Below are 23,613 nucleotides of genomic sequence, written 5' to 3' on the forward strand. Positions count from 1 at the left end.
CTCGAGAAATATATAAAGGACAATGTGATATAAAGAAGGAGGGAATCGAAGAAGACGAAGCTAAACGCCGGATAGCAAGAGACGGAGAATACAACGATGTTAGAAAAAGACAAGAACAGAAGGCAGACGAAAAGGCAGGCTATGTTCGCGGTACCTAGTGGGGAGTATAGGATTTTAACAAGTTGAGGCGGCCAGGAGGAGGGGGGTGGGTAAAGCCAGGGTGAAGAAGCCAGGCGTTCGTTGTTCTTACGTGGAAACGGCATTTTGGAAACAGTGATGCAAAGAGGTGAAGAAACACCAGCAGCCCGGGTGTTTTATTAGACGGTTTGCATGTGGTACCTGGCCTCTGTTAGGCTGGCCCGGGTCAAGAGGATGGGAGGGGGTCCAATAAGGGGTGTGAGTACATAGTAGGAAAGAGGAGGGGGGTTCAAGGGACATACTGTCCTTAGAGGGCGTGTAGGAAGCAAGAGATTGTGGAGAAGGACAACGGTCAGAGGGGAGCGTTTATAAGCGGGCACAGAGTAAGGTTCCTTCGTCTTGTGAGATAGACCCTGTTAGATCCATGCCCTATAATAAAAAGCGGTGCCATATAGGCCAGTGTGCTGCGGGAGATATACAAAGGATGCCGAGCATAACATGTATAAAAAAGACAAATCGAGTGCGACTTCCGGCCGTCGTCTGTTTGCAGCTGCCAGTGCTTCGGTGCTAGCACAAAAAGAGCAATCCATCGGCACACAGCCGGGCCAAGCGGACAGTCTCATCACGGCAGGAGCCCAGAGCTGAGGCCAGGCAGGAAGGCCGGGGGAGGTGTATTAGCAGAAGCAGGGGGGTATGGTATAGAAGCTATTGCAGGGAAGCGTACGGAGTAAAGCTGGGACATTCACTTGACAGAAAGGGTAGAAAGGCTCGTAAGACGGCATTTGTAGCTCTGTGGCTCTGTGGCTCTGTGGCTCTGTGGCATCTTGACATTGATCGGAAGGCAGATAAAAAATATGGCCAAAATAGTCATGTGCAGGCTCTTGACGTGGATCCGGGCAGAAAGTCTGCTAGTTAGTGATCACGCGTTCATGCATGCTCACCGTTGTGAAAAATACACGCACACGTAGCCCTAGCATCTTGCCTGGCCATTCAGTCTGAAATTTTCATCTTGCGCTTTGGTTCCTGTCCCATGTCGGTCCCCCATCCGTGGCCAGGACGGTGCTGCAAGGCAATGCAGTGGGGACGTGGGTCATTGGCCACGCAATATCGTAGACCACAGCCACCGACAGGCCTTATCAGGGCCATGGACGGAAGGGCAGGTGAATCATGGACACAGGACAAAACGGAGTCCGGGATGTGGCGGGCAACAGAAGAAACGGAGACATGGGGTGGAAAGCCGTAAGATAGCAGCCAAAAACGAGCGAGATAAAAATCAAAGAAAAGGAAGGAAAGCAGACGGCAGCAGCAGCGACGTAGGATGAAAAAGAGTTGGGCCCGGTGCAAGGTGGGCCGAGGTGCAGGACCAAACCCTAGACAAAGCACGCTGTAATACTAGCGGTGTCGATGCTGCTATGGATGCGAACTGGGTGTGTGGGTGAGTGACGATCGGGGGGGAACAGGGGAGTAGTGGATAGGCGGGGACCTGCAAAATGCCTCCCACATCATGTAAGTGCTCAACTGGATGCTGGTTTCATGACTTCACGGCCAAGGTCAATGGGCGGGGCAGACAGGCCGAGGTTTGGGAGGCGTGTTCCCACAAATATGACATTCCAATTATACGAAAGAAAGAAAAAAAGAAAAAAAAAGAGAGAAAAAGCAGCAAGGCAGCGGTGGACGGAACAGCAAGGTGACCGGGTTCAGGGGCTGAGGGGAGGACTGGGTACGACGTTGAACAGACAGAAATGCAAAGGTGAGGCACATTCTTCTCGTACTTGAAATTAGCAGGGAATCGTGGGATCGTGGTAAGAGAACATTCAAACACGAAGGAGCATTGCTGTGCGTCAGTCTTCGTAAGCAGACAGCGGTAAGATTTCAGAAGGCGGTACAGAAAGCGGTACAGAAGACGGATTCGAGCATCACACCGACCAACGTCGGGGGGGGTCTCCTGGATAGTGCCGAAGGGGGTTCGAAGGCATTGGAGGGGATAGACGCCCGGATGAAGTCGTGGAGCAGGTGGGTAGGGGGTAGGATAGCCGGGGCCTGCAGGGAGCCAGTCGGACAATTCGCAGGAGCAGGGTGTTTGGACGAGGGTCGGCGAGCCCATTGTTGCCATGCTAGCGAGCGATCTCCGTTGCCAGAGCTGCATTGCCCAGCCGGTCGCTTCGAAACGGGTTTGGCCGGTCGTTCTACTCTGGCGGGGGTGGATGGATGGATGGGCGACGACGAGGAGCCTGCTGTCAGTGTCCCGCTGAGCAAAAATCGCCGGTTGCCGCCGTCTCCAGTTCGTCTCGTCCTGGCGCTGTCGAGCGCGCGTACAGAGTACGGAGTACTCGTACTCGAGCTTCGCATGCGTCCTGGAAGAGCCCACAATTTCTGTACTATTTGGCCAGAACCAGACAGTGGCCAAGTTTGGTCGCCAGCCCCCGTCTCGTCAGGCAGGGGCCGCCAACAAAGAGCGGACGTGTAAAGGAGATTGAGGCCAAAACCATGGCAGGCGGGAGGCCGAAGAGAGCAAGACGGGAAGAGCAAGAACAAGAGCATCACGATGGCGGACACACAAGGAAGATACGCGTAGCATTGAATGGAAATGGATCGTATCACGAGCAATGGATCGTACCTTCCTGTCGGGCTCCTTCCCGGCAGAGACAGCAACTGCTGCACGTGGGTACGATGTAGCAGAGCACCTCCCTCGTCAGACAAGCCCTCCTCTCCTTCCCCCCTTTGCAACACCGCCGCGCCTGAAGCTGTCCCCAGCCTTGCCGGTAAACACGTGTCATGCGCAATTCAACTTTAATTACTCTCGTATTTCTCGCCCGCGTCCCTGCTATTCCCAGTCCCAATCCTAGCTTTTTCCCAGCTCCCACTGCCATACCCGCCCACTCCTCTCACCCCCCCCCTCCCTTCCCCTCTTTTGGCTCATTTCTCTCGACGGCAATGCCCTGCAAACGATCTTGCGCACGCACCCACTAATGGCACCTTTCGAAACACTTTCCAGGCATAGTATATACGACGTAATATTCAGCCGCTCGATTTAGACTGCCCGTCTCTGGATTGCCGACATTATCGCAATGCACAAAGCCATGGCATCGTGATCTCGGAGACCTGACACCGAAACTGCAGACACGGCCGGCCGTCAGCATCCAGTAAACGTCCCGACCGGTGCGCTCCCCCCCCTCCCCCCCCCCCCCCAAAGAGGCTACCCAGACCGCGACCGCTAAACTGCAGCAAGCTAGTTGCAGGACTGCTATCTGCTATACGGAGTAGTCACCGCTTCGTCACTTCATCGCGAGCTGGCTGTACTATGTAGCCGTTCGGAGCACCTGCCCCGACAAGCTGGGCGGTACTGCACGCAATGCTTCGGTCGTACAGCCGTTCACACGATGCAGGCCTTCCGTCGTCCTCTGAGATGGCGTGCGATGCAACACGGCCAGATGGGCGAACGCGAGAACCACGATACTCCCTCCACGTACATAGTACACATTGCCGGTCTTTAAACAGGGTTCGCGAGCCGAGCCCAACGTCTGTGCGTCGTTTCCCCGGCATTTCCCAGCAGGCCTTTCTCTGCTGTGCTGCAGTGCTCATACAATCACATGTTCCCGCTGTGCGAACAAAAGGGATCAAAAATAAACAAATGAAAATGAAAAAAGCGAGTGATAGAATGGGCGTCGAGAGAGGTCTGGTGAAACCATCTATCGGCAACGCTCGGGGGCAATGCCTGCCAAGACATATCTTGCGGAGGCAAAGCATGCACAAAAAAAAAAAAAAAAAAAAAAAAAAAAAAAGAAGACCCCATCGTGGAGATCTAAAGTACATAGTGCCGCCTTATTCTATCTCCCATTCGATACATGCCGGCATCGGGGCCATCTTTTCTCTGGCCATCTTTTTGGTCATTTATTCATAGCCATCACAGGACTACCTAGCACTGGAACCCTTTTTACCCGCCCTTCCTTGATTCTACGGAAATGCTGAACTAGCGGTCAACACAGCCGGCGTGCTGGGCGGCTCAAGATGCATCATACCAGCAAGCTGCGCAGCTAACAAGCACCACTGCCTGTCGCCTGCAGCGTCCCTCTTTGCTGGCCAGGCCACCTGTTGGTCGGTGTGATGCTTATAAGTCGGTAAAGCTTGTGTCTCGCCGGAGGCTCCTTTTTTTTCTTTCTTCTTTCTTCTTCTTTCCTTCTTTTCTCTCCTTCTTTCTTCCTTTCTCTCCTTTCTTTCTTCTTCTTCCTTCTTCTCTTCCATTCGTACGGATATCTCCGTTCTGTTCTATTATTATCCGTATTTTTTTTCAGTTCGCGGGGGCGGTCAATGACAGCTGCCATCCTAGCAGCAGCAGCTGGTCTCCGATGTGGTCCATGAACTCTACTCACTGTTCACCGTCTCCACCCGTCTGTGGCCCACAACGCGTCCGGCACACTTCGTGATGTGGCTAGCGTCTGCTGAGCTTTTTCTTCTTATGTTTTTCGACATAGACCTCTGACGCTACACTCTACTCTCGTGCATGGCGAGGTGAGCAGTCTTCGTTATGGTGGCGTCCTAACGATGCATCGAAAACGCAGGGTTTTGATACTACCGTCCCATCCATTGACACCTGACGGGGCTTCACCTCTATTTTGCTTTCGTATAAATGGACGAGGCAAACACCAGCGGTGGGGGCCTGTCCAAGAGTGCAGACTGGACTGGCAGCCAGAACAGACGGCAGACAGAATCGCATGACAGGACAGACCGCCAGAGGGAGGACGACAGGCCGCCTGACAACTGGCACTTGCCGTCCCCTCTTCTGCGCAGACAGCAATGACCGTGACTCGGACCTGTAGCTGCCCGAGGTCATGATGCCGCGGTACTATGTATGAAGACCGCACCTTTGTGCTCTCAGCGGTCCAACGTGGGGTCGAGCAGTCGGGCGTACTTGGAGCTTGTTTGTGCGTGTGGAAATGTAGAAAGGCGCGAAGCAGACGGCCGGTCAGATCTTCTAGTAATACGTTGGGTCGCTGCAGGCTCGTTGAAACAGGTTTGGCAGTCTTCGTCTCCTTTCCCCACGCGTGCAGGACGAAGCAGAAAGGTGGCGTCTTCTTCGGCGGCTTTCCCTCCCTGTCTCTCTTCTTCCTCTTTTTCCCCTCGGCGAAAGAAGGCCCCCCACCTTGCGTTTGGCCTAGACGTTTACGTGTAGGTCAGATGAGAGACGATGCATGTATGGGCTTCCCGCCACGAACAGGCACTAGGTTTCACTGGAGATCTGGTGTAAGCCTATCAAATGGGGCTTGGGTGTGTGTACGGAGTATAGGGTGCCAATATGTGTTGGCGTTTAGCCTAGACGGTTTGCGGCTTTTGCCAGCAGCCACGGCCGGCAGAACGGAGAGCGAAGTAGTTCGCAGGTGTAAGACTATGACTCCTCGTGCAAGCGGGATCTGCCGGGGCGAGCAGGACGTTCCGTGGCTATGTAGCAGGCAAGCCGTTCTATATGGGGCCGTGGAGAGCAGGTGGCAGACTGCTGGCCACTGCTTACCTGCTCAGGTTTGGAATCTACGCGTTGGTGAGGCGGTGTGCAGAGAGATGGAATGACAACGGACAAAGGAGAAGCCGGACAAGCTGTTGTTGGACCGGTGAGACCCTGCTTCTGGAGACGTATGTGACTTACGTGACGGTCTGGCTCGGAAAGGCAAGATACATGGGAGCAACTGTCCGAGTACGTGGCGTCTACCTCTGGGTGTTGTCGTCAGCCACCGTCATGGCAGGGCAAGCTGCTGTTCTCATTGCCGGCAATGCGTTTGGGTGCAGACAGCCCAACGGTTGCACGGGTGGAGCTTCCAATCGGGTAGCCATAGCCTTGTTTGCGCTCTCTCTCCCTGGCTTTTTGCCACAGGGGTAAAGCGTTCGTAAGGACGGGACAGGCCAGTCCTGGCGTGTTTCGCGGCCTAGCCAGCCTTGCTCTGGGCACGCCTGCTGTGCCTGTGCCGGCGAGTTGCCTTTCGCGGGGGTTCGTGTCCAGGAATGGCCAGAGCGACTCGTAAGATACGTGCTGGAAAGCCCTGCTTTCCCCACCGTCGTGGCAATTCCACTTTTCGCCCCCTTGTACCTCTTCGGGACGAGTGTCGTGCATGCAGAGGGTCGTCTGCGCGTTCTTCCATGTTCCGTCCTTGTCGTGCCCATGTAAATGCTATGTAGCGGGCTCTCGACGGTGTCTGGTTGTCTGCTTACCTCCGTCTTCCTGTCCGGGCAGACCGGTCGGGTCCAGGATGCCCCGACACGCTGACAGAGAGCTTCCTGTCCGGCCGAGGTGTGGATGCTTTCCGAGCAGCCACATGGGTGCGTTTCGTTCTGCTCCAGCCGCCTTTTTCTGCACTGGCAGTGCACCTGTCCGGTCCGGGCTGAGAGCATGCGGCTGGACAGGCTGAACACGACCCCTGCAGCAAGCTTGCTTCTTTCTCCCAGCATACACGCTCGTACAAAGTAGACAGGCTTGTACGGAGTATGCGCATGTCTCCCCCCACTCCCTCGAGGCTCTCCACACCACTGGCCACCCCTCTCGGTGCTTCTGTCGCGGCAGTTGATGACGTGCACGCCATGTTGTGCAACTGGGAGAGAAAGAAAGGGCCGTCGACAAGGGGGCCAGAGGACAGGGTCGCACGGTTCATGTACAACATACATGTCCCGTCCCCTGACGACGTCCAGCAGCGACGGCATTCCCGGCTGTATCGCGAGCACAATCGCAGCCACATCTTGCCTGCTTGGGTCTAGGAGCCGTCTTTCGCCGCAGCTGACATGCGGCAAGTCTCGCCCTCCGTCGACGAGATGTTGCTTCTTTTGCCAGTCTTTTGCCGAGGACCCAGGTGCAGAGCAATCTCCGTGGGTGTGTTGTTGGGAAAGACCAGCCAGAGGCATGTCAGCCAGACGGCCATGAAAAGCACACAGGCAGCAGAATGCAGCTGTGGTGTTTTGGCACTGGCCAATCAGCCTTATCGCCGTGGCTCGATGGCCGGCATTATTGGAATTCTTTTTAGAATTCTTTTATTTGAACAACGCCGTTCTAGAAAGCACAAACCCAATCTTGCGTTCGGCCAGCTCAGCCCAAGCTTCTCTCCATATCCGCCAGCGCACCATTTGTCTTGCCGTGCCTGTCAGCTCCGTCCGTGTTGCTTCTTTCTCTTTGCTTGTTTGCTTGCTTGTTTGCTTGCCTGTTTCGCTCGCTGCTTTCGTGCCACGTCTCACCAGCACTTTTCACCCCCCTCTCGCGCCTCCTGCCTCCTGCCTCCTGCCTCCTGCCTCCTCTTTTCCTTGCAGCGATGGCGGACGTGCCGCTGCTGGTCATGTCGGAGAACGCTGTGTCGGAGCGGCGCATCACGCCGTCCTGGACGATCACGCAGCTGCGGGCGCGGCTCGAGCCCATCACGGGGATCCCGCCGTCGTTCCAGGTGCTGCACCTGCTGCCGCCGAACAGCAGCGGCAACAGCGGCCGAGGACAGAAGCTGGCGATCACGGCAGCCGACGAAGACACGGTACAGCTGGCGCAGTTTCCGCTGGCGCCGTACGCGGAGCTGCACGTCGGCGACACGCGGCCGCCGGGCGCGCGACCCAACTTTTCCGACGTCAGCGGCGTGGACAAATACGTGATGCCAGCCGAGGAATACGCGGCCAAGACGGACTCGGTGCTGGCCTGGAAGAAGGCCCAGCAGCTCGGCCGCTTCGACCCACACGCGCCCCAGCACATCCGCGCGCGCATCGCCGCCTTTGCCGCCGACGCCGTGTCGCGGGGCATCGCCGTCGGCTGTCGCTGCCGTGTGGCCGGCGATGACACCCGTCGGGGCGTCGTGCGCTATGTCGGCGAGGTGCCCGAGATCGGCGGCAAGGACAAGGACAACAGCGCCAACATCGCCGTGGCCGGCACCTGGGTCGGCGTCGAGCTGGACGAACCCATCGGCGGCAAGAACGACGGCAGCATCGGTGGCACCCGGTACTGGGGCGAGGCACCGGCACCCGGTCAGGAACCTACGCTCAAGCGAGGCGTCTTTGTGCGGCCGGACCGTGTCGACGTCGGCGACTTTCCCGCGCTCAACGAGCTTGAGGACATGGAGGAGATCTGATGAACGCGGCCGGCCAGCAAAGGCCAAGGCTGAGGCTGGGGCTGGGGCTGGGACTGGTCGCAAGCCAACAAGCGTCGGTCATGAGATGCGTGGAAAGAGGGCACCGCTCTCTGCGGCCACGGGCAACCAGTCCTCGCCCTTGGGGCTGGCATCGAGACAACCCTTGATGTCGCCTATCGGGTGGTCACAGACGAAAGACGAGCAAACTGGAGCTGTCTACAGCCTGTCTCTGGACAGAGTACTCCGTAAGCAGTACAACTGGTGTGGCAAGATGGGCCATCTGTTCGCAGTACCGCAAGCTTGTCTGTCTAAGGATCGAACCGGTAGAAACAGAAAAATAAGATACCGAGCCCTGCCCATCAAATCGGGAATTGTAATACCCCAACATGTTTTAGCCCCTCGATGGAGGAAGCAGGGTTGCCATTAGCAGATTCAAATCTCCGACATCCCTCCTAGCCTTGGACAAGGGCCCGTCTCCATACTCGTAGCTTACATAGTACAAAGTTTGATCGACCACAACAGCCGAAGAGGCTGAGCGACAAGAGCCTACTCCTGCATGACCCAAATTGGAGGCCCGACAGCGCCAAACACACCGCATGCTGAGCACTGAGCACGTACATCCAGCTAGGGGTTCAGCGTACGTTTCAGATCTGATACCGGATCTTCCACGCTGTTGGCCGTCAATGCAAAGGCTGTGCAGCTGGGAAACAGCTGTCGGCTATGTAAACCCGGCCTGATGCGATCGGTCGGCGTCGATACATAATCACAAGATATATCACTCCGTTGCCGGTCGGTGATAATTCCATGTGCCAAGCCTTATTTTGGGTGTCTGTTGAACCAATCCGCTCTAGCCTATCTCTCCCAAGTACGGAGTACTCCGTAGTCGTACTATATTCTGTTCTACTGCGCCGGAGCGCGGCAGTTGCAGCAGCTGACTTGTAAAGTGGCAAAAATCTGCGCACTACTTTGTACTCCGTAGTGTCGTGTCGTACAGGAAGAGTACCGCGCTCGTCTGTACTTTCCTCGTTGGAACAGCGTCGTTCACGAGGCCATTTCGTGGGTTGCATCCCGAACTCAGCAAGACGTCATCCACCACTCGCAGCCTTACATAGATAGTATTGCGATAGGTCGCACCTTCCGTCTCAGCCAACCGCCAGCCGCCCGAGCAAGGGGCACCGTATAAGTGGAGACGCCGAGCCTTCCGCGGTGGCTTGTCGAAAAATAAAGAAGCCGCTTTAACGCTGCATCAACGCTAAAACACGTATCCGTCTCAGACCAAGTGTCGTCGAGAGACCGTCGCGGATCGTCCATTGCCCAGATACGATCTCTCGTTTTTTCTCCGTGCCGTACTCGTACATATCGTACACACACATGCCTGAGCAATTCTCCCTACGCTTACAACACGTTCGCTCTTGCCTCTGCCCAAACGCCGGCTTGGTTTTGAGAATCACGCATCTGCATCCCGTGGCAGCTGCGACCGGCGGCTTCTTTCTATTTTTCGAATCCCGCAGACCCGCTTTTCTTGGGAGGCTCTCGTGCCACCCATCTCCAGATCTGCCGTTTGTCCTTACAATCCCCCTTCTCTCTTCTCGTGAACAAACGCAAAAAAAAAAGACTCTTGTCGCGATCGCCCGCTTTGTTCCTGGCTCTTGTCGTCGATCAAAACCCAAAGCCTGCCTAAGCTGGTACCGATAAGTCCGCCATCGGTTCTGACTATGCGACAAATCCGGAACATCCTCCTAGCCCCTCCATCTGCCAGTATCTTCTCCGCCTTCTGGGTTGTGACCTCTTGCTGCGATCTGCCAACAGCCACGATCTAGGCCGGCTTCGCTCCTCCTCCTCTTCGCCGGAGCATCTCCCCTATATCACTCTCTGCCTCGACTGCTTCTGGTTTGACCGCATCTTCACCTCCTGCGCCCTTATTTCACTCCGGAAAGTGGGTTCTTCATTCGGGATTCCTCTCTTTACCTCGGCCTCTTCACCACATCTTACGTTTCGAGCAGCACCGGTGACGCCGAGCGTCACCCCAAGCGCAGCGATGATATCATCGGCGTGGCTCGGAGCTGCCACCATTGCAGCCATGGCTGCGGTGTCGTCCGCCGCCGACCACGCGCACATACACTCCATGCCCGGTTTGACACAAGGGCAAATGAACTCGGAAATGGCACTGGCAATCTCTGCGCCCAGCGCCGGCACTCCACAAATGTCGTACACGATCGTGCCAATGACCCCCGCTGTCGGTCTGGGCCAGGACGGGCTCACGCGGAATGTGAGCATGTCGGCGAGGAGGAGAGATAGTCCAGGTGCTCTGCTAACATGTGATGGCGCAGTCGATTAGCATCGTCGGAAACCTGGTCTTGGCTACTCACTTGAACTACAACAACATCACCGGCTCGAAAATTGCATACCTCTGCTGCGACAACCAGGACAACTCCTTTACCGACCCGGACGACATGCTCTACACTCTCATGGCCAACGCGCCCCGTGCCATTCTTCTCTACAGCCAGGAAGGCACCTGCTGCGGCCTAAATGCGTCGTCGGGGCTGACCTACCAGAGCATTTTTACCATGGCGTCGATTTCTGATGCTGCGGTTGCACTGAATTTCACCAATTCCGATGACGGCGTCATCCGCGCGGCCATCTCTGGCAACGTGACCACTGCCGACCAAAGCCAGACAACCTCGAGCGGCACCAGCACCTCCTCCATTGCCATGAGCATACTCTACAGCATTACCGGCCTCATCACAGCCCTCTTCCTCATCATCATAGCCACCGGCGCTATACGGGCCCATCGGTACCCGGATCGCTACGGTCCTCGCAGCGGACGCGAAGGTCTATCGCGCCAGAGTCGGGCCCGAGGCCTCGCGCGTGCTGTGCTGGAGACTCTTCCAATTGTCAAGTTTGGTGACCCCACCCCGACCAAGCCGGATCTCGGCACCGAGCTGGAGAGTCAGTTATCTTCTGAGCCCAGCCTCGCCACGACCGATGTCCAGGTGCATCATTTATCCGCAATACCAGAGGACTCCGTGTCACAACCCAAGAGCGTTGCGCACACTACGGCAACCACCAATGCTGTGCCGGAGCCCCCAAATACTACAAACATCGGCCCTGCGGACACGGCAATTGGACCAAGCTCAGACGGCCTGTCCCAGAGCGACGACCATCTCGGCTGCTCGATCTGTACGGAAGACTTTACTGTGGGCGAGGACGTCCGAGTGTTGCCGTGCAACCACAAGTTCCACCCGACCTGTGTTGACCCGTGGCTAGTCAATGTGTCTGGCACATGTCCTTTATGGTATGTCCTTCCCGTGTGGATTCGTGTATCGCTGTGTGTTGCATACAACTAATGTGTCCCACCTGCTGCAGCCGCTTGGATCTCCGTCCCAAAGACGGCGAGGAGGATGACACGTCTTCCACAGGAGAAATGCACCTGCCGCCGCCACTGGGCGATGACGAGGCTGCAGCTGCAGTTGCCGGGACTTCGACCTCGGGCCAACACAGACACCGTGCCTCCCGTCTGTTTGATCTGAACCGCTTGCGCCACGCCTCGGCCGAGGAGCGCATCGAGGCGCTGCGTCGATACCGGTCGGAAACCCAGACAGACGGTGACGACGAGCACGGCCGATCCGTCAGGCTGACCAGGCGGCTGCGTGACAAATTCCATATCCGGACACATGCGCAATCCTCGGGCTGAGCGGCCGTCGCGTTTCAGCACCCAGACGATTTCTTTCTTCTTTCTAACCTCCATTCTAAACTCATACCGACGAATTTTTGAGCCGGGCACGACAAGAATACCCATTTTCCATTTTACTTGCTAGACGGGAGCACAACTCGGATTGCAGAGCGAGCGAACACGACATTTATGCATGGTTTTGACTGCCACCGCTGTGTTTGCACGGTGTTGCTTTGATTTTTGGAGGGCTTTGGACTGTTGCCACATTTACACGGCTGGCGAGATGGGCGCTTTGTGAACGACTGCCAATTTTCCTTGTATTTCTCCCCACACTCTTTAACGGCAAGCTTTCACCACACACGTTTAGACCATTTAGGTATCTTACATAGCATTGCGCGGCGTTTCGAGCAGTTTGATTTAGGATTCAGCATTCTGACAGGAGGACTCTTGCCATATTACTGGAAACCAAGATCTCGTATCCAGATTTTTTTTGCAGTTGAGGTTGAATATGAAAACGGATTGTCTGACAAGCTAAAATGCTATTATCTGCTGATATACGAAGTACACGCGGCCCACCTAAGCCTTTCCTGTCTCTTTGATTGCCATGCATCGCCGACTAGAGAACACCTATATACATAACCATGAAATTGCCCAAGAGCAGATGAGGAGAACGTGAGGGCCCCCCGAGATGGCACAAACACACCCGCGCAGCCTTTCCCCGACAAGACATTATTGCCGAAACATCGGACCCAAACAGAGCAACGCCAGATGAGCACCTTCTTTCCCTCTTTCCCTCTCTTTCCTTCTTCTTTTCGTTCCTCTCCTCTTCCACTTTCTCCTCTCCCTCCTTCTCTTCCTCTCCTCTCCTCTTCCTCTCAGTAAGGCAACGCATTCAGGTCCACCACGACGTCATCGCCACCAGGATTGGAGCTGCTGCCACCAGGTCCATCCGTCCAGTAGCCACCGCCACTGCCATTGCGCATCCCATTTCGGCCACCGCCGCCAATATCCGGATCGACTCGGTCCAGATCTGGCGGCCTTCTCGGGCCACCACCACCGCCACCACCACCACCACCACCACCGCCTCCAGCACCGCGCTTCTTTTTTCGTCCGCTGCGGCCGCTTTTGCCTCCTCCGCCACCCGGTAGCGGTGATGACTGCTGTGCGCCACCTTGATCTCTGCGATGGCCGTGACCATGATGCCCGCCACCATTGGCTCCGTTGCCGTTGTTGTTGCCATTGTTGTTGCCATTGTTGTTGCCATTGCCATTGCCGTTGCCACTGCCACTGCCACTATTGTCCTCCGCCTTCCGCTTGCCCAGAACAGAGTCTGGAGGCGTGCCGCGCCCGTGACGTCCTGCTGACGGACCTGTGGGTATCATCGGCTGCTGTGGCAGCTGTTGTGGCGGTAGCACGCCGGAGAGCATGGCTGCCATGGCGCTCGCTGCCGGATGATCGCGGATCGCTCCGCTCTTGGTGGCCTCGGCGTGGCAGCTGGCATGGTACACGCGCGAGCCGATCTGCACGGCGTCGATCCACACCCACTCCTGCGCCTCGTCCAGCCACTGCATCTTGAACCGTTCCTGACAGATCGGACATGCCTGGTTGGCACCGGCCCCATCGCTCGGCACCGGAATCCACTGCACCTTTCCGCCGCCTGCGCCAGCACCACCTGTCCCTGAGAGCGAGGACCCGGCTCCCTGGTGGCTGCTACTCCGTCCGTTGGCGCCCGCTGCCCCGGAACTTCCTCTGATGCCGTCGGCACCATGATCGACTCCGTCCGCCTCGGGAGGGGCCTCGCGGGATTGAATCCAATCGGCCTGGTCGACGTACCAACTGCGGTGCTGGCCACGCTTCTCCGACTCGACAATCCGCTGGTGCACACGAAAGTGCCAGTCCATGTGTGCCGTCTTGGCTGCTCGCCCGGCCCCGTCTGTCTGAAACCGCCGTCCGCACTGCGTGCAGGGAGGACCCAACTTCTCGTACAGGAGCGGAAGCAGATGAGGGCGGAAGCTTTGTGGCGCGAACTCGTGTCAGCGTCTTTTTTATCTCTCGTGACATCAGCATTTCACGTCCTTGTTGTGCACTCACTGTTTTAAAGATGCAGACTGGAAAGAAATCTCGTTTCGGATCTCCTGCAAAGGTACCCGCGCCCCCAAGGTTGGCGCTCCCAAGGCTGGTGCTCGCGCTGATGCCAGTATGCTTGCCAAGCTTGACGACAGCGTCGCAGGCATGGAACCGCCCATTTGTGCGTGCTGCGCTCCTTGCTGGCCTTGCAGAATTCCCGCCTTCCGTAGCATGTCCATGAGGGCCAATGGGTTGCCAGCATTGCCGCCAGGAGCAACTCCGGAGAAACCGGCGGGCTGATGCTGCTGTGGAAGCATCTGTGAAAGCGCCTGTGACAATGCTAGCGGAAGCGATTGCGTTTGCAGTGCTGGTACCGGTGTTGGAGCTGGAGCTGGAACTGGTGCCGGTGCTGGAGCTGCTGCTGCTGTCTGCTGCTGTCGCGCCGCCAAGATCGCTGCCAGCGCCCCCTTTCCGAGCAGTCTGTCGATAGACACCGATCCGGCCGTGCCAGACGCCGGCGGGAGAGCGCCTGTAGCTGCGGGTGCCGCCCCCTGAGCGTGGGCGGCGGCCAACGCCGCAGCCGCGGCTGCTGCTATCCCTGGTGGTAGCTGAATCTGTGACAGGCCGCTGAGTGTTGGAGCTGCGGAGGCGGCTGACGAGCTGGCTGGTGGTTGGTAAGGGGGATATCCTGCCGGTGGTGTAGCCGTGGGGATATACTGGGCCTTAAGATGGCTCGGCAGGTTTACAGAGAGCGCATCAATTTGGTTCTTTACAAGCAACAACTTGTCGTACTCGAGGTTCTGGCTCTTAAGAATCATCTGCAGGTCAAGCAGCGCCTTCAGCCTCGCTGCGACACTAGCATCATACGGTTTCTCTGCAAATTCTGCCTTGGTGGCCAGGATTAACCGCCCGACATCCTCATTAAGCGACTCTATGCTCATTCTGGAGGCCGAGCCGATGGCGGAAAAGGGTATCTGTGATGTTGGGGGAGGCTGAAATGGCCCGGCTGTCGGCGCAGTCGAAGGCGGCTGTGGTGTTGACTGTGTCGTAGCGTGTGCCTGCAGAGGTCGTAGAGCTGTTAAAACGGGACCGTTCCAGCCACCGATTGACCAGGGAGGTACTACTTACCGGGTGTATAGGGTATGCCTGGTGTTGCTGTGGCACCGGCATCTGGGACGAAGCTGAACCTGGCAGCATTGTCTGCTGAGGATATGGGTTTTGAGGAGGATAGCCTGGCCGTCCACCGGGAGGTGTAGGTGTTTCTCGGTAGGGCATGCCGGAATTGTGTGGCCGCCCTCGGCCCAGAAGCTGCTGCTCGCTTCGCAAGTGTTCTTGTTGCGCCTGGAAGGCAGATGCTTTCGCCTTCATTAACGCGCTCTCTATCGGCCGAACGGTCTCGGGCGAGAAGACTGGTCGCGGATCAACCGAGCCTGGCACAGGTTCCTTCCATGTCTTGAGCATCTCGTCCATTTTGCGCCGGGTGCCATTGTCAACGGACGCATACGCGTCCATAAAGGTGGTGTATAGGCCGCGGCTGAAGTAGATTGTGTAGGGCGTCCCGACATTTTTCACGATTGAGTCGAGCAGATAGATTGCAGGGAGTTTCCGCGGAGGAGCCACCTGACCACACCTGTTAGCTGGCGGGCGCGAGCCGTGCTGGCCGGGAGAGGAAGCCGGTAACTTGCCTTCTTGATGTGCTCTTGCAGCACCTCCGATATGGCATGGGCGTATTCTGTGTTCTCGCGGGCGATGACCGTCAACGTCGTGATCTCGACGCGTGAGTTCATGGTCAGACCTTCGAGGGCATCCCGGAAGTCTGCCGCCACGTCCTCGGAGTGGTCTTCGTACGACATTCTGGTGACGAGAAGATAAACGGAGGAGAAGCAATGCCTGCCAACTGGCGCGTTGTCTTCAAGCACCAAGCTGCAGGAGCCTGGGTAAACAGCTCTCTAATAGTTTCCCGAGTTCAGTACTCTTCGGTCCTCTCGAGCGTTTCAGGCCAAGGCCAGATCTGGAAAGCGGACTTCAATGTGCCGCGTTTTCCAATGGAAACAAAGAGTAATTGTCTCCCTCTCGTGCAATGCGTACGCCAACAACGGTCAGGAACCGGAACAAAACGGAGAGACCAGGCCTCGGTTGCTTGTGGTTCTTCGGCTCGGAAAAGAACAGGTCACAGCCTTCAAAACAGCTTTGTCTCCCCTGGTTTGGCAAATCACTGGCAGAAAAGAGAGGGGATGCGCGTGGTAGACAGAGAGCGGCAAGATTTGAGGTCTCAACTCCCGCTTCTACTTCAGGCCGTCTCTCCCTTCCGCATTCCTACCGACAGAGACAAGGTGGATCCAGACGGTAACGGGAGGGAAGAGTACGATGGATAGCCTGGGAGAGAATCGGTGGCGAAACCGAAGGAGACGCAAAAAGGGTCAATCGCCGGGAGCGAAGACGTAGAAAAGCAGAAAGTGGGGGATTGATGAAGAAACCAAGCGTCGCAATATCCCGTCAGACCTCGCATGATACGGGCGCGCCTTTCCCCTCGTGGATGATGTTGTTGGGCAACGAGGCGAGCTGGGAGAGTAGGAGACTGGGAAAGAAAGTTGAAGCTACGACGTAGGAGGTGTTTGGGCTAAATTGCAGCCACTTGTGGATTATGTAACATTACATGCGGTCACGTGCTGTCTGCTCTTTCCGAAACAGGCTAATTGTCTCGCACATGCCGGCAGCGTATTTTAGACGATTGGATTGGATCGTGTAAGATATTAATTGACATTGTCTGCTTTTTTTGGTATGCTCCGTGGCCGGGGTATCACCATCCCCTCTGAACGAGTGGAATTACAAATGAACAAAAAAAGCAGTGTAGAATCAGGCGCCCGTTTCTTACAGACAAGACTCCCCGAACGCCGGCCGATTCCCTCTTGACAAACGACGACGAGCAGAAAATGGAACATGGAAGCGAAAATGACAAAGAAAAAGGATATATGTGCTGCGTTCTAGAGAAAGTGATGGAAACCGTTGTCTGGGCGTGAGCCACGACAGCCGACCTCAAAGCAAGCGCAGCAGCCGTCGATCGTTCCTCTAGAACTGCGACATGTCGGCCACGCTGTAGTGGCCATTCATGGCCGGGTGCATGGCAGTGGGTGGCCGACGTACGGCCGGCAGGATAGGACTGGCGCGGTCCTCGCGGTAGCTGCCATAGTCGGTGTTGCTGGCAGCAGAGGAAGCAGCGGCATGTTCGACGTCGACGTCGGCCGTATGGGAATAGCTGTCGCCGCGAGCGTTGTCGTAGGCATCGGCGCCGACGGGAATGGGCGCACTGATCTGCATCTTTTTGCTGTCGCTGGAGGCGGCCGCGAGGGGGTTTTTGCGAGTGAAGACCTGGGTCATGCGCTTGAAGCGGTTGGCGGCAGCACCGCCGAAGCCGCCGCCGCTGTCGGTGGGCGGGTATAGCGACTCGTCCTCCTTGGTGGAGCGGGTTGTGTTGATGCGCTTCAGGCTGTTGCTGCGGGTCGAGTAGTAGTCACGCATGTCGCTGCTGCTGATGGCGGTGCCGAGCATTCCGCCGTCGGCCAGGTTGCCGTCAGCGCGGATCATGCGCGCGGTCAGGCGCGCTGGGCCGTCGCGGAAGACGACGGTGGCGATCAGGTTGGCGGTGCCAAAGGTGATGGACAGGATGCCGGCGGCCAGGATGAGGCGCCACAGCGGCAGGCCCAGGTTGGCGACCGTAAAGGCCGGCTTGTTCAGGTTGGCCAGCATGTCGCAGCCGAGGACGATCATGGCGAGGCCCAGCCAGAGGAAGCCGTCGCGGTTGCTGAAGACGGGCCAGGAGTGGGCAAAGTAGCGGCTGAGGAAGCCGAACTGCACCTCGGTCAGGACGAGGAACATGGCCACGGACGAGATGAAGACGTGGGCGATGGCGTCAAAGAAGAAGAACTGGCCCCGAATGGCCGTCATGACCACCATGACCCAGCTGGCTGCCGTGACGGCCAGCAGCGAGATGATGTTGCACGGCCGCAGCACGTTGAGCACCCGGTAGCCGATGCCGCGCAGCTTGCTGTTGTTGGCAAGGTTGAACATTGTCGTTCGTTCGCTTGTAGTATTTGCGGGTTTGCAGTTGTTAGAAGAAAAACGGCGTCGTCTGACCAGCAGAACTTGAGGATGGGTAGGAACAAAAATAGAAGTGTAAAGTGTATGGAAATGAGACAGATAGAGCCAAGATCGAGAAAGAGACGGGGGAAATGCAAAAGATCCGGCTTTTGCGCGAGAGCGGAAGGATGCTGTTTATTAAGGCACGAAAGAGAAGAAGAGAGTGATGAAGAAATAAAGATAGGAAACGGACGACAAAGAAACAACCAAACGACTCTTTTTGTTTCACTGCTTGTTCGCCATAACACTGGACAGGTATTCAAGAGGCCTGAATGAGGTGGAAGGGGGTGTTGATGAAGGGTCGGCAAGTCCTTTTTTAAATGGCAGTGACCAAAGGGGCTTGTCATTGTTCCCAGAACAATGGTCGTCTCAATGACGAACTAGTGTACGACCAAGGCCGGACAAACGCCGGCAAACAGACGCCACAAAGCCAAAGAAACGAGCTCGGCTGCCATAAGGAAGCCCGAGAGGGGGGGAGGACAGAAAATAGCAGTCGTCTTTTGTCCATCGTGCAGCGTGAACGTCATGGGGAGGTTTTGGGAGGGGGAGATTGTGGGTTTCGCATTTTCATGCAGCCGTGACCAATTATTTCTTTGGCGCGCAGTTGGGTCTGAACGTCGGGATGTGGACCCATGTCCTATTTCTGGGGGTTCGCAACTGTCTGGTTGTTTGGCTGTCTGGCTGTCTGTAGCCGTCTGGTTGCGCTCTTTCATCCTCTCTGGGCGGCTTCACTCTGAGACAGGGAGGACAGACAGCCTACAGTTCCATGTCGGCTCATCTGACTCTTCGTTTCAGCATCTGTATCTGTTCTCTGGAAGCACAGAGACATGCAGGATCAGACGGGGTCCTGATGAAAGAAGACGGCAGCCAGACGGCAGCCAAACGGCAGCGTCATGGGAGGCGCCAAATACGCTTGGTCAATGGGAGAGGGAGGAATGTGAAAGAACAGATCACGACGACAGACCCGCAGCATCGACTCCTATGATCGCCGCCTGGCACAGGAACAAAACATGGCGGCCACGAAGCCCAGACGCGGCTAGCGATCGGTATGGCATGAGTACTATGTATACTCCGTTGAAGCAGCCGCTCCAGAATGCAGCTCAGACGGGAATGGATTGGATGCGAGAGCCTTGTGCAGCGTTTCAGGTGGCTCAAGCTTTGGTGGCCCCACCCACTTACAGACAAAGAGCTGCGAACGTCAAGGTCGCGTCCTATTGCGGGCGCTTGCAAAAGTAGCGGCCGTCTGCAAGGTGAAAGGCGTCCTGGCAGGAAAAGCGTTTTTACGGCTTCAACGAAGATAGAGGACAGACCCTTTGCGGTTTGACTTTTACAGGCCATCTTCAGGACAATGATGTTTGGCAGGCCAGCTACCAGGACGAGAGAGGTCATGTGCGTTTACCGTCGGCCGTGTTTCTTGCAGACCAGAAGGCAGTGTGCACTGTCCTTTCAGCAGAGAAAGGAAAGTGGCGCGTCTGCCTGGCGCTTGGTCTTGGCCATGGCCGCATCGCTGCCCACAGGATGACTGCTCAGCCCTGAGGAGGGCTGACGGTGCGGCCAGCCATCAGGAGACACGAGCGAAACAGCCGGGCCGCCCAGCTTTCAGAGCAGCGGACATGTGCAGCACGCCGCGAGCCCGGAATCAGACCTTACATGGTAATCTCACGGCGGCTATGGGAAGCAAAAGTGGGCGGCAGCACGAGAACGTGAGAGGGGCTGATGATTAGCTATGTGCGCACAGCGGTCAATTAAAGGCAAAGGGCAAAAAAGCAAAAATGCGATTCTGCCGGCTTCCACAAGCCCCAAAACAGCCCCGCCTCACCGCCTTTTTGCTTTCTCGCCATCCTGCTCGTCCGTCCTTGCTCTCTCATCCTTTCACCCTTTCCGGCCGGATATCGCCTGAACCGTACAAAGTAGGCTGCGGCCATTGTGACCCGCCGTACATCCTTGATTTCTTGTGATAGACACTTTCCGGCTTCAAGCTCCGTTTGCCCTTTCCGTCCGTTCGTCATGGCTCGTGGCAACCAGCGCGAAAAGGCGCGTGAGAAGAACTTGAAGCAACAGGCAGCGCAGGTAAGCCTGGCCCTGATAGACAGACCAGACTCCTATTCTAACGTCACATCTAGAAAAAGGGCAACTCCAAGAGCGGCAGCGAGATGCAGCGCGAGCGTGAGGCCCTCGCCCTGAAGATGCGGGAGAAGCAGGCTGCTGGTAGGCCGAACCTTTGGACCCATGCCCCTACTCTGCCCCTTTCCTGGCTGGTCGTGTCCGATTCTAATTCTCTCCAACCATGTAGCCGACGCAAAGAAGTCTGCCGAGTCTGCTGGCAAATAATAAGCACAATCGTTCGCATACGGAGTAGCATGAGAGTATGACCAACAGTTGTACGGCCAAGGCGAAGGCTCGGCTAGAGCTGTCGAATAAGTTAAGAATGATTGGGCGTGATGTCTTCTTAATTGGCTTGGGAAAGGAGTGGATGAGCTTGATGCGTTTGAATTCAGAGCATGTATCCTCTTGGCGCCGTTTCCATCCCGTAAATACACACAAGCATATATACCACATAGACAGCCAGGACAACGTGGCGATAGGCTGCATTGCAGACATAGATTTCATACTATTGCATCAAGAGAGCCCGCACGTGTCGCTGAAGACCGGATTGCAACGAACGAAACCGACAATCTCACGATCAACGGATGTGCAAAGCATTGTTTTTTTGCAAATGGGTATATTCGTCCTATTAATCCACCCAGAAAATACGAGCCAGTCATATGTGCCTTCATTCGGTTGCCTCGGTCCAAGGGGAGACGATTCGGCGTAGTCGAGAAAAATGTCAAAAATAAAGAGTAAAAACATAAAGACAAAAATAAAACAGAAGAAACGAGTCTAGTTCTCTTCTCAGGCAAGCCTGTCCCGTCAAGGATAAGAAATATTTTAACGTGTTTTCGTCACAACGTACAAGCAACCAGCACACTGTCGGTGTGCACGCTCATCTGAGCGCTGCGACAGACGGCATGCCGCCGGCGAAGCCGCCAAAGCCGCCGAGGCCTTGTGCCTGTGCAGCCGGGAACGAGCCGGCGGCGCACTGGACGACGCACGAGCACGAGCCGTCGGAGTTGGTGGAGCCGACGCCGGTGACGACGCCAGTGGCTGCACTGCCGGCAGCCGTAGCCACGCTGGCAATGGTGGCGGTAGCAGCAGCAGTGGCCGCATCCGAAGGGGCAGCAGCACCGCCAGCAGCAGCACTACCAGCAGCAGCAGCACCAGAAGCACCGCCAGCAGCAGCACTACCAGCAGCAGCAGCACCAGAAGCACCGCCAGCAGCAGCACCACCAGCAGCGACGGCAGAAGACGTGCTGCCGGCGACAGCGGCGCTGGACGTGGTGGAGCCGCCCGTGATGGCGGAGCCGGTGCCGGTGCCGTTCTGGGCGATGGCCATCTCCTGGAAGATGGCCTGGGTCTTGTTGGCGGTGGGGTTGATGGAGAAGACCATGCCGAGACCGCAGTGCTTCACCTGGGCACAGTAGAACCCTGGAGAGTCAGCAAGGAGGAATGAAGACAGGCAAACACAGATCGAGGGCTACTCACAGAGAGGCGTCGACACCATCACCTGCATGGCGACCTGGGGCGCCGGAGTGACGCTATTGTTGATGTTCGGCTGGAAGCCCGAGTCCATGCCGCCGACCAGGGACACACACGGCTTCGCGAAGCTCGACTGCGTTACCGTGTGGTTTTGGCTGAGGAACGTGAACACAACCATGTCACCGACGTTGGCCGTGATGCTGTCGGGCTCGTACACGAGGCCCTTGGGGCCACCGACGGTGACGGAGTGCGTCGTCATCGCTGCGCTGGCCACGGTCGTCGCGGCGGCTGCCGAACCCTTGGTCTTGGTCTTAGTGCTGTCTGTCGCGGCAGCACCGGCCGTCACTGTCTGCGTCACCGTCTGGACCTGGTTGATTGTCGAGGTGGTGGCCGAGCCGCCGCCGTTGGCCCAGATGATGATAATATCCTTGCCCGAGCCGAGGAGCAGACCGGCCTCGACAAGGAGACCGGCTTCGGACCCGGCACCGGCTAGGGCGCCTGAGCTGGAGCCCTTGCTCGAGCTCGAGTCGGAGCTGGCGCCCTTGCTCCGCTGGATGTGGCTGTCCGGCTTCTGCAGCTCGCTTCGGACGGGGTAGACGTTGCGGATGGCCTTGCCGAGAACGACGGGCACGAGGGCCAGGCTTAATGCTGCGGTGTACTTCATCTTGAAAGGGGGGGATTAATTATGAGAGAAAAAGAACTGGCTTTTTCAAATTGTCTTTCTATGTTATTCCTCCAGGGACCGAAAATGGGCAAAAAAGTCTGGGTGGCGAGGGCCTGCTCGAAAGACGTGGAAAAGAAAGAGAGAATGGAACGTCGTCCGGAAGTTGATGGTGAAGACGAGGTAAGCTGAACGGTATGAAGAGAGAAGAAGAAAGAGGAAACGAAATATGGAATCGAAGAGGGAAGCCGGCCATTAAAAGATCTTGGCTCCTGGCCCCCAGCTCGAAAACCGGAGGAGGGGGCAGCTCTTCTTCCTAGGGGGACGCTTCTTCCTAGCTCCTTCGGCTCTCTCGGTGGATGCGTCCCACAACACGGAGTAGCCATCCTACTCCGTACTGATACATGGGAAATTCTACCGAAATCTCTGCACTTGCGTTTTACCACTACCTGCATAGTAGTGCTACATGGTGGCATTTCGAAACAGAGGGCACAGTGGCCAGCCAATTACATGGCAAATGTCCCATGTTCGGCATATAGCATCTCCGAAGAGCACTCGTAAAGGTGACATAGCAGGTGGGAAAAGACAGGGAGGATCGACCCGGATTGGACCGTATTAACCGGTTTGCTCGTCGGGCTTTGACCATGACAAATTGTGAGATACCGAGATCCAGGAGAGGGTGCACGGGCAGGATGGCACAGGAAACGGCACCTGCACGCCGGTGTGTCGTCCTGAATCATGGTTTCGCTAGCGCTGGGGACTGTTGTGGCAGATCCGTCTCGGATTGTGTTTTGCCATGTCGGCCAAAGTTGGCAAACAAGGGGTCTGTCAGATGGAAAGAGCCCCAGGCGGGCCGTGCTCTAGAGTCCTGCTAACCGCCTCTGGCAGACTGTCATCCTGTATACGAGTTTGTCAGCAGGCCAGCAGGCAGAGCTTGAAAATTGTGCCAATGGGCCAAGATGTCGCAGCTAAAAAGAGCGTCAGACTCGTCAAAGCGAGCTTTATCCAGTCCAGAACCGATGCAACATTGGCTCTGAATAGGGGCCTGCTCGCATAGTATGTACTCCGTATTGCTGCTAATATTAATACTGCCCGTCTCCAGTTGGGATACTATGCACACGTCGCGCTATCTTATTTTGGCTTTCAGGGCCGGAGATCACAGTTAAGGTGCATGCCGCGTGCTGGACCCCTAACGAGCCTAATAAGGCCCCTAATGCACCCCCTCCTCGCTAACATCTGGTCGGTTGCACCGTGCGCTAGCAGCAAACCGGCCTAGACAC

At 56.6% G+C, this 23,613-nt stretch overlaps 7 protein-coding genes across 7 annotated transcripts; 3 read left to right on the forward strand and 4 right to left on the reverse strand.

Annotated features, from left to right (window-relative positions):
• Positions 1-5,854: 5,854 nt before the first annotated feature.
• On the reverse strand, positions 5,855-7,020 carry CMQ_4320 (uncharacterized protein; the record flags this gene model as incomplete). The annotated part of the gene is made up of 2 exons (XM_014312476.1): positions 5,855-6,274; positions 6,337-7,020. The coding sequence occupies 2 exons, from the start codon at positions 7,018-7,020 to the stop codon at positions 5,855-5,857; spliced, it is 1,104 nt and encodes a 367-aa protein (XP_014167951.1).
• Positions 7,021-7,421: 401 nt separating this feature from the next.
• CMQ_4561 (cell polarity protein) lies at positions 7,422-8,219 on the forward strand (the record flags this gene model as incomplete). Its single annotated transcript, XM_014312717.1, has 1 exon — positions 7,422-8,219. One exon carries the CDS (start codon positions 7,422-7,424, stop codon positions 8,217-8,219), a length of 798 nt encoding a protein of 265 aa, XP_014168192.1.
• A 2,038-nt stretch (positions 8,220-10,257) lies between these two features.
• On the forward strand, positions 10,258-11,913 carry CMQ_4526 (ring finger domain protein; the record flags this gene model as incomplete). Its single annotated transcript, XM_014312682.1, has 3 exons — positions 10,258-10,488; positions 10,550-11,514; positions 11,586-11,913. The coding sequence occupies 3 exons, from the start codon at positions 10,258-10,260 to the stop codon at positions 11,911-11,913; spliced, it is 1,524 nt and encodes a 507-aa protein (XP_014168157.1).
• Positions 11,914-12,784: 871 nt separating this feature from the next.
• Positions 12,785-15,812, reverse strand: CMQ_4682 (mRNA cleavage factor complex component; the record flags this gene model as incomplete). The annotated part of the gene is made up of 5 exons (XM_014312838.1): positions 12,785-13,071; positions 13,262-13,905; positions 13,984-15,017; positions 15,088-15,493; positions 15,580-15,812. 5 exons carry the CDS (start codon positions 15,810-15,812, stop codon positions 12,785-12,787), a joined length of 2,604 nt encoding a protein of 867 aa, XP_014168313.1.
• A 1,216-nt stretch (positions 15,813-17,028) lies between these two features.
• On the reverse strand, positions 17,029-18,027 carry CMQ_4588 (uncharacterized protein; the record flags this gene model as incomplete). The annotated part of the gene is made up of 1 exon (XM_014312744.1): positions 17,029-18,027. The coding sequence occupies one exon, from the start codon at positions 18,025-18,027 to the stop codon at positions 17,029-17,031; it is 999 nt and encodes a 332-aa protein (XP_014168219.1).
• A 2,076-nt stretch (positions 18,028-20,103) lies between these two features.
• On the forward strand, positions 20,104-20,427 carry CMQ_4456 (putative serf family protein; the record flags this gene model as incomplete). The annotated part of the gene is made up of 3 exons (XM_014312612.1): positions 20,104-20,166; positions 20,220-20,304; positions 20,390-20,427. 3 exons carry the CDS (start codon positions 20,104-20,106, stop codon positions 20,425-20,427), a joined length of 186 nt encoding a protein of 61 aa, XP_014168087.1.
• A 652-nt stretch (positions 20,428-21,079) lies between these two features.
• CMQ_4365 (serine-threonine rich protein) lies at positions 21,080-22,336 on the reverse strand (the record flags this gene model as incomplete). Its single annotated transcript, XM_014312521.1, has 2 exons — positions 21,080-21,621; positions 21,679-22,336. The coding sequence occupies 2 exons, from the start codon at positions 22,334-22,336 to the stop codon at positions 21,080-21,082; spliced, it is 1,200 nt and encodes a 399-aa protein (XP_014167996.1).
• Between the last annotated feature and the right edge of the window lie 1,277 nt (positions 22,337-23,613).

The sequence above is a fragment of the Grosmannia clavigera genome, assembly GCF_000143105.1.
Source record: "Grosmannia clavigera kw1407 unplaced genomic scaffold GCSC_97, whole genome shotgun sequence".
Lineage (NCBI taxonomy): Eukaryota > Fungi > Ascomycota > Sordariomycetes > Ophiostomatales > Ophiostomataceae > Leptographium > Leptographium clavigerum.